This window comes from Heterocephalus glaber, unplaced genomic scaffold, assembly GCF_053883595.1.
Source record: "Heterocephalus glaber isolate CG9 unplaced genomic scaffold, H.glaber_assembly_v1.0 deba00001472, whole genome shotgun sequence".
Lineage (NCBI taxonomy): Eukaryota > Metazoa > Chordata > Mammalia > Rodentia > Bathyergidae > Heterocephalus > Heterocephalus glaber.
Window position 1 is genome coordinate 44,906,988 of NW_028258315.1, and position 12,749 is coordinate 44,919,736.

The 12,749-nt window shown below is 44.9% G+C and overlaps 1 protein-coding gene across 1 annotated transcript in view; it reads left to right on the forward strand.

Annotated features, from left to right (window-relative positions):
- The window catches only part of Uroc1 (urocanate hydratase 1), a 32,907-nt gene extending 20,439 nt beyond the window's left edge, over positions 1 to 12,468 (forward strand). The window contains exons 16-20 of the mRNA XM_004854152.4: positions 2,913 to 3,011; positions 4,454 to 4,553; positions 6,309 to 6,390; positions 9,279 to 9,378; positions 11,837 to 12,468. Of these exons, the coding sequence (XP_004854209.1) occupies positions 2,913 to 3,011; positions 4,454 to 4,553; positions 6,309 to 6,390; positions 9,279 to 9,378; positions 11,837 to 11,977 (522 nt within the window). The 3' untranslated portion in view covers positions 11,978 to 12,468. The remainder of the gene's footprint in view (positions 1 to 2,912; positions 3,012 to 4,453; positions 4,554 to 6,308; positions 6,391 to 9,278; positions 9,379 to 11,836) is intronic.
- The last annotated feature ends 281 nt before the right edge of the window (positions 12,469 to 12,749 follow it).

Sequence of the window (12,749 nt, forward strand, 5' to 3'; positions counted from 1 at the left end):
GGACAAAGTTTCATTTAGAAAAAGAAGGAAAAATTCTGTAGATGGATGGTGATGATGATTACAGAACATTATGCATGAATATAATGCCACCGAGCTATATACTAAAATAATCAGTGGTCGATTTTATATTATGTATATTTTACCACATAAAACAAATTGAGGAAACTAAAAATGGTTTTTCAGGGCTCTGAGGCAGTGACCAGGGTTGTTCTTTATCCAGTTATTCAAAATAGCTTTCTGGAGAGTTGGCTCTGCAGAAGATGAAAGCTCAGGCTCTGGAGCCCAACTCATCTCTACCATCTTCTCAGCTGTGTGTTGCAAGGCAAGTGGCTCAGCCTTTCTGAGCCCCACACTTTCATCTAGTGGAGATGTGGTGACAGATCTTGGGGCAGGCCTTCTATGGCCCTCCCTGTGCACAGGCTGCCATGCCAGATGCTAAGAGAGCTGTATCATGCCTCATTTCTGTGAGTGCCTGTGAAACAAAACACTAGCAGAGGGGTACAAAGTAGGAGCTACTTCATACACAGAGGTCAGGAAAGGTGTATGATATGTCTGCTCACTGAGAGAGCAGCCACCATATGACATTCATGGGAGGCTGAGGAAACAGCCAGCGCACAGGCCACCAGGTGGGACCAGGCTAGGGGTAATGAGGACAAAATGAAAAAAGGGAAGGAAAATTAGCTCACCTGCCTTTAGCCATGGGTCATGTCTGTACTAATGTGTCCTTGGCCTGGGGTCCCAGGGCCTAGTGGGAACTGCTTCTGCTCGCCTGGGTTGTCCCAACATATGCAGTGGTTTGCATTTGTGTCCCAGTCACAAAAATCTGTGTGCCAGCACCAGACTGTGATGGGGCTAAATTAGAGACACTCAAGTCCAAGGCCAGGGAGTTTAGGGCTCAGGAGATTAAGTAGTTGGCCAGTCCAGAGAAGGGCTGGAGGAGAAAAGAGGCTGGGGCCTTGAGGAAAGGCCACCGGCATAGCCAAAAATGGGTCAGTGGGAGGTGCTGAGAGCCATGGGTATGTGGAAAGGCCAGTAAGTGCTGCCACGGGGGCAGGAAACAGGATTATTCTTCTGGTTTTGCGTTAAAATATTCAGATTGTGTTCTTCCTAATTACTATGTAGTGCTTTTCTTCTTGTGAGTGATGGTAACTACAGAGGATTTGTCTTTTTTAAAACTTTGACTGAGATGCTTTTAATGAACATTCTTGACAAATTTGGCAATTCTATGTCAGTTCTTCTCCAGTTTTCCAATTTTCCCCCTCTGGATCCAAGATATGTGAAAATCTCAATGAGACTGATTTACACTTAGGAATATTTCCAAAAGTATTTGAGGCACCTGATGTGAGTAAAATAAGGATGTTCAATAGAAACTCAGGAGGATGGAAGATGCAATCAGACTAGCTGCCCTGCCCAAACCAGAGTTTATGGGCAGGTGCAAGGTTGCATCCATAAACATTTCTTGCCCTCTTTTGCCCCGTGCCTGGACCAGCTCACCAGGCATCAGGGACAATGGCAATGTTTCTTATTTGGAGAAACTATAGTTTCTCAGCCCTGGCACCATTGATATGAGACCAGATAATTTTTTAATTGTAGTAAAATATGCACAAACATAAAATTTACCATTTGGGGTACATACATCAGTGGCATTAAGTACATTAACATTAACAACCACCATTTATCTCCAGAGCTTTTCTATCTTCCCAAACGGAAACTCTGTCCTCATTAAACACTATTCTCCTACACTCACCACTCCTGGAACTCACCATTTTACTTTCTCTCTCTATGAATATGACTGCTCTAGGGACTTCATATAAGTGCAAACATATATTTTTGTGGCTGGCTTATTTCTCTTAGCATAATATCTCCAAGATTCCTGCATGTTGTAGCCTGTGTCAAAATTTCCTTCCTTAGCATCATAGGGAAATTGGTTCCAGGAGCCCCATGTAGACCAAAATAAACAGAAGGTCGAGTACCTTACATACAATGGTGTAGCATTTGCATAGAATCTATGCATATCCTTCCATATACTTTAAATCATTTTAAAAATACTTCTAATACCTAGTACAGTATAAATGCTATGCCAATATACTCTATAGCAACAAAAAAGAAATGAATGATGCTGCTGTGAACATGGGCGCACAAATATCTAAGCCCTTGAGTACTGGATAAATTTTTGTTGGGGCCACTGTTGGATGTTGGCAACATTCTACCCATGCCAGCAGCACACAAGAATGTTTCCAGTTATTGCCAAATATCATCCTGGTTGAGAACTATGGGGCTAAACAATGATTCATTTTCATTTTCAGAATCTTTTGCCTCCTGGGAACAATTGACCATCCAGAGGTGCTATTATACATGGAAATTGATTATATGGGTGCTGAAACAGGCACAGGGGTCCAAGTCCCAACCCGTGGGGAGGTTGCTTAGCTTCTCTATAAAATGGAGCTTTTGATGAGGACAACAGTATTTTCTTCTCAGTACTCACAAAGGAAGACTATAAGAAAAGTACTTGGGATGAGCCAGGCACAAACAGGTATCACATTAAGTGATGGTAGTATTAGTGTTGGAAGGACTCCAGCAGGAGTGATGCTCCAAGTAGGTAATCTCCCTAGTGCACAGGTGACTCCAGGGAGGAACCTTAGGAGTGATGGTCCATGAAATGGTATCTGGTGGCCCAGAGATCATGTGGACACACAATGGATGGTATACTGTCTGGTGAGCTAGATACAAGGGTGTGCCCAGGCTTTCAGACTTTATAACCACCACAAATGTCAAGGTCTTCCACATATCCCTAGAGGGGCCATCAGGCTTCTGGTGCACAGTGTGATATAGCCTGAGAGTCACCTGTATTACCAGGTCCTGGCATGCTTGCCCCTTTGGGCTGAAGGGCTTTCTCACCTTTCTCTTTGCAGGTTGTGGGGTCCCAGGCAAGGATCCTGTACTCAGACCAGAAGGGCCGTGTGGCCATTGCTGTGGCCATTAACCAAGCCATCGCCAGAGGAAATATCAAGGTGATGTATGCTTTGTTCTGAGAGGACTCATCTTAGGCTCTTTCTCATCAATACAGGCCCTAACTTGGGACTTCCCACCTTTGTCTCTGGTCTGTCCCCTCATGCCTCCCCAGTTTTTGAGGAGAGGCCCCCTCATCTGGCCTCAGTAGCTAGTTGTTCAGGAGCAGTGGGTCAGCCCCTATCTGGAAGATCTTGCCTTCCCTTGTCTGAGGCCCAAACCACCACTGTTTATAGGGAAACAAGATTTCAGTGAAAATCTTGGTCTCTGTGGTCAGATAGACAGAGGGGCTCAGAGGTGAACTTTCCTGGGAAGCAGGGCTTGCTTGGGGAGGTGAAGGTATGAGGCAGTAGTGAAGGAGAAGGGAGGAAAAGAATGTCATTGTGGGGGCTTGGGTAACTGGGAGCCAGAGTGACCAGGCCATTTCTCAAACCAAGCCCTGACACCGTTTCTTAGGCAAGTCAGCTGTCTGCTCTGAACCTCAGTTTCCATATTCTGTCAAAAGAGAGTATCATGTTAAAATTTCAAAGAATGGGAATGAGGATTAAATGAGTCAGCTTCTGCAAAAGTAATGTTACATATCTTTTTCTGAGGTATCTTTTCCAAACCATGACAATTTCCCTAGCTTTTGCCCATTTTCCTCCCACCTCGTGGATGCAGAACCCTGGGCACACTTGCTTGGAGGAGCCTGTCACTCCACTTTTTCTTCTCATGGGCTCATGCCACACAGTTCTTAGTGGCGTCTCTCTGTTTGAATGTGCCAGGAATATTAACTACAAGATGTGAAGGTGAAATTGACAGATGTGTGTAAACACTGTCCCTATGGATGGCTCGGGGCTTTGTATGTGTTTGTAGGGGTGGCACTTCCCAAACACCTGCTTTGTTTACAAGGGCTGCTGGCAAAACTCTCACCTTGCCAGTATCCAGCCAGTCATATAGACAACAGAGTGACTGATTTAATATGCATGCATCCATTCATTCATCCATTTATTCATTCGTGTCTTCATTCATTCATTCATTGAACAACACTCAATTGAGTACCTCCTGTGTGCTGGAATTTTCTAATTACCCAGTACACATTAGCAGACATGATAAACACAGTCCCAGCCCTGTTATATTATTTAGTCTAATGAAGGAAAACTGACCACACACAACTATAGGTATAAATTAAGAGAGACTTTCAGATGCTGATGGACACTTTGAGGAACATGAACCAAGGAAATGATGTCAAGAGTGATGGGGTGATCAGGACAGGATTTCTGAGTTGCCTGCACTGAGCTAAGACCTTAATGCATGGCCAGAGGTGCCAGAATACCTAGACGGAAATGGTTTCACTGCAAAAGTGAAGATGATAAGTCTCTGTCCCCACAGAGACTGGCAAAAATGTTCCTGGCAATGATTTTGTCTAAGTAACCAAGGCATTTTATATCCTCCCATCCTGCAGGCCCCAGTGGTTCTGAGCCGAGACCACCATGATGTGAGTGGCACTGACAGCCCCTTCAGAGAGACTTCCAACGTATATGATGGTTCTGCCTTCTGTGCAGGTGAGAAAGACCAAAACAAAAAATGTTTTTAAAATTTTATGTGCTGGATACAGTGGTATGTAACTAGTCCCACCTACTCAGCAGGCCGATGCACCAAGATCTCTTGAGCACAGGAGTTCAAGAGCAGCCTCAGCAACATATAGCAATACCCCTCTCAAACTTGAAAGAAAAAAGAGAGAAGGAAGAGGGAGAGGGAGGCAAAGTGGATGAGAAAAGAGAGAAAGAAAGCAAGAGAGAGAGAGAGAGAGTTACGTTTGGATTTTTTAAAAATTGATTTATTCATTTGATCTCTTTATTGTGACAGATGTTCTGGTATCTGAGAGACTTGGCAGAGGATAGGGTAACCAGCCCTGGACTGAGAGAGTTCTGGAATGTAAGACTTCCAGTTTTAAAATTAGGCCAGTTTCAGGCAAGCTGGGATAGCTTGATACCCTAAACTCAGGTATACATCTGACCATGTCACTTGCCAGGTGAATTTAAGGCCTTAGAAGAGAAGCTGATTCCTTGGCTTTCCAAATTCTAGAGCTGTATTTCTTGTATTTCTTGGCTCATGGCCCCTTTTCAATCTTCACAGCCCAGGACCAGGGAGAAAAAAAAAATTTTTAGGATTCTTCCTGATCTCTGTGAGCACCCAGTGGGAGTTCTGGAGGAAAAGCCTACAAGAGGGAGCAAACCCCTTACACCTGTGTCCCCAGGGGCCTCACAGTCTCAGTTCATGCTCATCTTTCAACAATGTGTTATAAGGTTCTGCTTCCCTCTTCAGGTGCCCATTCTCTCTAGATTGCAGGTTACATGATTGTGCTGTTGTAACCAAACACAATGGGCTCCTCCTTTGGTTAGTGCAAAGCCAGTAAGCACAAGGAGGAGAAAAAAGAGTGAAGAAAGCTTCTTACTTACAACAAGTAAGGAGAGCTCTGGGCATAACTCCCAAACCAATATCTCTCTCCAAAGAACAAAAGCAAGAGGCTTTTATTGGGAAAATACATACATATTCATATAGGAAAGACTCTGTTACATAAAGATGGGCAAATTCCTGAGCATGTTCAATCGGAAATCATGCTTCTTCATATATCCTACATTCAAAAATAGTGAAGAACTCCTTCTGAACAGAGAATTTAGTATTATAATGAGCAAAGTTTATCCTAGGTCCCTTAAAAGAGTGAGTCAGATTGACTCAGCAGTTTTGGATAGTTCCTTGTGGGTTTCTCTGGAAGGCTTTATCTGAAACAAACAACAACAAACAAACTTGAACAAGTATTAACAGTTACTTAAAGGGGCAGCAGCTGTTCCCCTATAAGCATAGGTGACTCCCTCTAGAAGTACCTGCCTAGCAGCTAACACTGCAGACTCATTTCTTTGATAGGGAAAGTCATTCCTTTGAAGTCTGGCTATCCCTCATTTTTAAAGAGAGAGAGTGATGTTCTGACTCCTTGTATTTCTGAAGCTAACACTGGAATCACATCCCTTTTAATTCTTTTGCTCTTTCTGCTTCTAGGCACTTTATCTGGCTTTCAATACAATGAGTATAAATATATGGAAGAACAATAGGGAAAACTTGGCATTTGTCAATTTCTCCTGCTTCAGCTTGGGGTCATCACACACAAATTATTGCTGTTTCTAAAGTCACCTATCCCTATTCCCTATTTGCCCAGTTGTTGCCCTACCCTTCAGCTCAAGCAGTGGCCAGAGCTTAGCCTGGTCCCCAGGTCTGCCTTGTACACTGAATGATGAGTGGTAATTTCTCTGTTTCTGCAGACATGGCTGTCCAGAATTTCGTGGGAGATGCCTGTCGTGGAGCCACCTGGGTTGCACTTCACAATGGAGGGGGCGTGGGCTGGTAAGATGTCGGAGGACAAGTTGTGGGAGGACAAGTCTTGGGGAGGCTGAAGTTGAATTCCTGGCTAATCTAAGGAGCAGGGAATGCTACAGCTTGGAGAGGAACACAGCTTCCAAGCCTTGGCTCTACTGGCCATGTCTGAGCTAACCTTTGTCTGTTTTGGCCGGATCGAGTAATCATCTGCCCTGCATAGCCAAGTCTGTAACAGTCAAACTTCCCAGAGCATTCTAGAGGGCTGGCTTAACCACATGCCCACTGAGGCTGTAATTCTGAGCTGCAGCCTAGTTAGCTGACTTTAATTAGTAGAAAATGTGTCTGGAATGTGTGTCCTTTCCAATACATGAACTAGAGAAAACCAGGATGGAGAGCTGCCTGGTTATTTGGTGCCTGGCATTTTGGCATCTGATTAACCTGTCAGTTCTAGAGGGGAAGAGGGAGATTCTAAAAGAGGTTGGGTAGCTTGTCCAAGGCTACAGACCTTCTGGAAAAGACAGAGTTTGAACTCAGATCTGTCTCCCTAGGATCCATCAGGCTCCATGCACAGGAACATAGGCCGACAAGACACTGAAACCAATGCCCTTGGTCCTCACTGTTCTTGAGAGCACTTGTGGGGAAGTACCACAAATTTACCTTGGGGATCCATAAAACTTGTACAAGTACATAATTTAACTTGTCAGATACTTCTACAAGGTTTATTACAAAAGCGGCAGGAAGATCTGTCCCGGAATCATTCCTACTCCGATGGGAAACCACCCTCAACCCTCCACCTGTAGTTTTTTCTTTGTTTTACTTAAATCCATGCTTCTGTGTTTTAAATTTATCTTGAGGTTTCTTGATTTGCTTTGCCAGTTTTTGTACTATCTACTGGCTCCTTGTGGGGTTCTTCTCTTCTCAGGACTAGCAATAAAAGTTGTGAGTCAAATTCAGCTCCTTCCATTGTCCCAATCTTCTCTCAGACCCTCTGTTCAGTGGCTGCCTTTGTCCTGTACCCAGTGGTCAAGTTTAGCAAGGGCACTAACAGGCTAGTTGCAGCCTTGTGTGCTGACATTGATCTTTAGATGGTTGGCTGCAGGATGGGGTCATCTGACCATGCCACTTAACTTTTGTTTCTTATTGACAAAATGAGTAGAGTAATAATAACTGTTTTGTGGACTAATGGTGACAGTTAAATGAATTAATGATAATAGCTAATATATATACAGAGTGTAATATGTGGGAAGACCTCTAAGCAATTTGTATATGTTAACTCATCTAATTGACTCCTTTACTATACCAGACATTTATTTTTCTTTATGTTTGACACAGGAGTTTTTTTAGGGGGAGTGGGTAGGGATTAAATCCAAGGTCCCATATTCCACTTTTATGTTTTCCACAAAGTTACAGTTAATTGTCCCAACATCTCTTGTGAATAACCCCAAATTCTCCATTAATTGCGATGCTTTATCATTCCCATCTTCCTGGGCTTTGTACGCTCAAGATTCTTCTGCGATCAATTTGCTTAAATCAGCTCAATCTGAGTGTCCTTGTCCTCTGACCCTCTGGGGTTTAGGCTCCTGAAAAATATAGTCCTAATCTCCAAAAGCCCCCTCTGGTTGAAGGACACATCAATATGACTACTGGCCACCTTCTCCTCTTGTACCCAGCATCAGCCTCTAACAGGTGAATGGTAATGACATGAGATCTATTCAGAGCACCTTCAACCTAAAGGAGTAGGACTGCCCAGGTACAGAGATCGGGTACAGGGCAGAGTAATGGCCTGGGGCAGTGGCAGCTGCCCACTCACAGAAGGTACTCAGCATCTAGGATGCTGGAAACTTCCAGGGCCACAGCATACCCCAGCTTCCTTGGTGAGAACTGGTTGAAGTCAGTCAAGGCCCATGCCGAGGAGAAGCAGGTAAAGCTAGACAGATGTGAAAGATGAGAGAGTAGGGAAAAGAAATGTATATTTTATGTGCAGGAAGGAGATAAAGAAGATCACTGCAAGTGAGGAATATGAAACAAGAGGGACATATTTGCAAAAAAGCAAAGAAAGGGGTTGGCAAAATCAAGTGCATTTTCTGTGTGTATGACTGAGGGCAGAGGAGTCTGGGCAGGAATAGAAACCAGGTCCACCCAAGGAAGCAGCATCCCATGGAAGCCCTTCATAATGGTCTAGATAACAACCTCAAGCTGAGGATAGAGAAGGTCATTCTAAGTTGATAGAAAATAACTGCAGGCCAAACATGTGAGAAGTAGAATTGTGTTAACATACTTAGGATTCAGATTACATTTATTGAGAAATGAATTTTATTGAGAAATAAGAGCAGGGCAAAACCTCTTGGAGACAGTTAAAGCCATAGTCAGAGAAAGGCAAGAAAATGAGAAATATTGAAAATAAAGGAACTTAGTCTTTGGATCAGGTAGTCAGGACTCCACAGTATACCTGAAGCAAGTAGAAAGAAGGAACAAAAAAGATGAAGACAACAAAGATAAAATCAGGAAAAATGACAGTTGAACTGAGTGACACAAGAGATATCTCCTTATAGGAGAGTGCTCTGAGAGGGGAGGAGAAGGACATTACATCCCACCATGTGGTCAGGCAGGCTTCAAAGCAGTGACACCAAATGGGTCCTGGCAGTGGGCAACAGGTCCACAGATCCAGCTCAAAGGCACAGTCGGGCAGAGAGGCCTGGATGCACCCATTGCCTTTTTGGCTGTGCTTCTCCAGAACCCACATGGCTCCTGCATCTGCTAGTCTGCACGGTCCAGGATATAGAGACTGATGTGACCCAGCACCCTGCCTCTGACACTGACACCTTCTTGAACCAACACTTCTAAAACATGTCTCTACCTGCTCTATGCAGGGTCAGGAATTATGAATGACATAGCAACATCTCTGCCTCTTGCAGGGGTGAGGTGATCAATGGGGGATTTGGTCTCATGCTGGACGGATCCCCAGAGGTGGAGCACAAAGCCAGGATGATGCTCAGCTGGGACGTCTCCAATGGCGTAAGTCTCCCCAGGCCTCTCCACCTTATTTTCTTTCTTCTCTGTGGCTCTGCCTGCTCACATTGCTGCTGGACTATAGTTCTCCCCTTTTTCCCCAAAGGATACTCAGAAGCTTGTCCTGCCCTCTGGGCACTGCCAGGACTCGCTCCTCACCAGACCAATCCCATATCATTCTCAAGTATTTCAAGAATCTCCCTGCCACTGACCTCACCCCACCAGTCTGGCCTCTGTCTACACAGGCAGCCCTGGAAGTACCAGTGCTTTTTCCCACAGAGCACTCCTCAGTTCTGGTATTGAGAGACCTCACTTTCTTTGCTCTTGTTGTTGCTTGGGATGAACCTAGGGCTTCAAACACATGATAAGTATAGACTCTGCCATTGAACAACATCTCCAGCCTTACCTCCAAGGTCCACTGTCTTTGAAGGCAGATCAGAGAGTGGCAGATTCTTCACCCCTTGTTGTGCAACGATGACCAACTTTGCTGTAATGTAGCATTCTCCATGGGGCAGGGGGCAGAATTCTCTGTGACTACATCATGGACAGCCCAGAAGGAGAGGGAAACACCTCAAATGGAGGTCAGAGGTGATGGGCAAGGGTATATGGGATGTGAGTGAAATGGGGAGAGGACTCAGGGACCAAGAACAAAAGTCTAGGCAGTGTGACATTGGGTGGCTGAGGACCCCTGGCGTTGGGTCCAGAAGCCAAGTGTAAGGGTGGAGGGGTATCTGGCAGTGCTCATGCAACAGGAGCCACAGGGACTCCAGCAGGGAGTGAAAGTTGTTTGTCCTGAAGCAATGAGCACAGGGTCAGACACTTTGCATTTTCATTCTAGGAAACCCCACTGGCAATGGTGTGGAGATGAGTTGGAGGAGGCATGGGGATATGGGATGGGCTAGTTGGCAAGAATGGCAGCAAAGAAACAATGAATGCTTGTGAGGCTGTGGGGGAAAGGAACACTCCTACATTGTTGATGGGAATGTAAACTAGTACAACTTGTAGCCAGCTCCCTCCTGCTCTGGGTCCTTGTTTGGTTAAAGAAGATTGAAGCTGACCAAGCAGCAAGCCGTGGAGAATGATGGAGTGCGTGTTTATTAGGAAGAATAAAAAGAAAAGCCCCCTGCCAACAGGGAGGTGTTTCCAAAAGGCAGAAAAACTGTAGATGTGTAAGTTCAGGGGCTTTTATACAGTTTTTGCTACAGGTGAATGTGACAGAATGCAGGGATGATCCTAGTTGTTGCCAGTCCTTTGATTTTCAGAAAGCAGACTGTCTCGATTGTATCCCATACCTCCAAGGCTTCTTCCAATTTGTTTAGGAATTTGTCTTCTGTCCTTTGCATTCCATTAGGTCCTGATAGTCAGTTTCTTAAGTTAATTATTCAGGCCCTTTGTAGTCAACTCATGTAAGCCTTGACCTTTATTTATGTTAGCTACTGGGGACCTGTGCGCAAACTTCCTTCTATCTTCTGGCCTCACAACCACTATGGAAATCAGAATGGAGATTCCACAAAAAACTAAAAATACAAATTCCATTTGACTTAGTTACACCTCTCCTGGATATATTCCCCCCAAAATTAAAAGACATCATACTACAATGGTACATGCATACCGCTATTATAGCAGTGCAAATCACAATAGCTAAGCTCTGGAACAACCTAGGTACCTGTCAAAAGATGAATGGATAAAGAAAATATGGTGTATTTGCCCAGTGGAATGTTATTCAACTATAAAGAAAAATGAAATCATCTCATTTGAAGAGACCATCATGCTAAACAAAATAAGCCAAACTCAGAAAGTTAAATATCATATGCTTTCTTTTATATGAGAAACCTAAAATATACATAAATGAATGACTAAAGTAAATGAGTGATGCTAAGAAACTGGAGATCAAAGGAAGGAGTGCAAAGCGGGAAAGGGGTCAAGGGATCGAAAATGAGCAAGATATGGTATACACATGTATCAGTTTCTCAAAACAGACACTGCTATTCTATAATATGTTTTAAAAAACAGAATGGAAGCAGGGGTTGGGGAGGTACTATGACCATGATCTAGAAGAGAACAAGATAGGGAGAAAGACGTGGACTGGAGAGGGGTTCCAAAGGTGGAGCTGAGATGAACACAGATTCTGAGGGCAGAGAGGAGGGAAGTACTTTGGATCATTCCTGAGTTCCTGGCCAAATCCCTCTGGGTGAAGACAAGGCCACTCTTAAACATGGGAAAGGTGGGGCTGCTGGAATGACAGCTAGTTTCAGATCAAAAGACAGTAAATCAATTAAGTAATCTACATTAGACTGGAAGAGGTCTGAACTGAAGCTAGGGATGAGGCAGATGGAAAGAGGCTGGCTCCACAGTGGCATCCGAGGTCTGCAAAGTGAAGGAAGATCGGGAGTTTGGGAGTCAAAACACCTTGTAGGGTACTCAGTGATGTTGACATCAACTGCTGCATATTCCTTTTCATCAGGTGGCCAGGCGCTGCTGGTCTGGGAACCCAAAGGCCTATGAGATCATCTGTCAGACGATGCAGGAGAACAGTGGCTTAGTGGTAACACTTCCCCACGACGTGACAGATGAGTGCATGCTCCAGCAAGCCCTGCAACCCTGAGAGGAATCTAGAAGCCAGCTGCAGTCTTCTTTGTCTCCCTTCCTCCCTTGGCTGTCCTCACCCTCCTCATTTCAACACACCTCCTACACACTTCACTTCTGGGCTTCATGCTCAAGCCCTTATGTGGCCCTCACAGCACTCTAGATGGGTCCCATTTTACAGGCAAGCCCCAGAGAGATGATGCCACGTGTCCATGACCATATTGCTTACGAGGACCCCAAGGAGGGTAGGGCACATCTTTTCCAAGGCCAAGTCCTCGATCTTCCTACAGGGTAGACACCAGCTGTGGGGTGACTGGCATGAATTGGCCAATCTGAGCACCCACCAGGTCTTTCCTAAGCCCCCCAGAGTTCTCTCTGGATTTTATCACATCACTCTACTTCCTGTCTCCTGCCTGTGCATCTGTCTGTTCCTCAGCACCCCAGGCTTGGGGATAAAAAGGAGGAGCCTAGAAAGGAAAATAAATAGGAAATAAAGGAAAAAATAAAGAATGTATGCCTCACATCCTGGCAGGGTGGGAGTGGACTGGTGGGAGTGAGCAGCTTGGTGTACCCCAGGGAAAGGGATCATTGGCTAGGGAAATAAGGGGAGAGGAGGGCACCCCTTCTGGCCAGCACAGCATGAACTGCTCTCTGGGAGCCCTAATTGGGATATAGGTGTTCTACAGGAACCACTTTGGTCCCTGACACTAGAGCCTTGCACCTCTCCCTCAACCCCAAATCCTAGCCATAGCTAGACCCAGAGCCTCCACCCCACTACCTTGGAGATCAGG